The sequence below is a fragment of the Condylura cristata genome, unplaced genomic scaffold, assembly GCF_000260355.1.
Source record: "Condylura cristata isolate star-nosed mole 26May11 unplaced genomic scaffold, ConCri1.0 scaffold00074, whole genome shotgun sequence".
In the NCBI taxonomy this organism is placed as follows: Eukaryota; Metazoa; Chordata; class Mammalia; order Eulipotyphla; family Talpidae; genus Condylura; species Condylura cristata.
In genome coordinates this window covers 297,371-297,828 of record NW_004567175.1, presented here as the reverse complement: position 1 = coordinate 297,828, position 458 = coordinate 297,371, and the positions used below count along the sequence as shown (strand labels likewise).

Genomic DNA, 458 nt, shown 5'->3' with positions numbered 1-458 from the left:
AGGTCTGGGCCGAGGGACCCCGGTGGGCGCCGCCGGCGGTGACCCGCCGCCCTTCTCAGGAAAGTACCTGAACGTGGTCCGGGAGTGCGGCCGCGACGTCACCTGCCCGGCGGCGGCGGAGATCGTGTACACGCTCAAGGAGCGGGCGTACGTGGAGCAGATCGAGAGGGCCTTCAGCTACGCCAGCAAGGTGCTGCTGGACTTCCTGCTGCAGGAGCAGGAGCTGCTGGCGCACCTGAGGTGGGCCCGCGCCGGCGTGTCCTCGCCAGGCCCCGCCGGAGCCGGACACGGCGCCCCTGACGCCGCCGCCCGCCCCGCAGGTCCATCAAGCGCTACTTCCTGATGGACCAGGGGGACTTCTTTGTGCACTTCATGGACCTCGCGGAGGAGGAGCTCCGGAAGCCGGTGGACGACATCGCGCCCTCCCGCCTGGAGGCGCTGCTGGAGCTGGCCCTGCG

At 71.4% G+C, this 458-nt stretch overlaps 1 protein-coding gene across 1 annotated transcript in view; it reads left to right on the top strand.

Annotated features, from left to right (window-relative positions):
- LOC101635054 (disintegrin and metalloproteinase domain-containing protein 8) overlaps positions 1 to 458 on the top strand; it is a 17,069-nt gene that overhangs the window by 2,808 nt on the left and 13,803 nt on the right. Inside the window, exons 2-3 of the mRNA XM_012734817.1 lie at positions 3 to 240; positions 321 to 455. Coding sequence (XP_012590271.1) covers positions 3 to 240; positions 321 to 455 — 373 coding nt within the window. The remainder of the gene's footprint in view (positions 1 to 2; positions 241 to 320; positions 456 to 458) is intronic.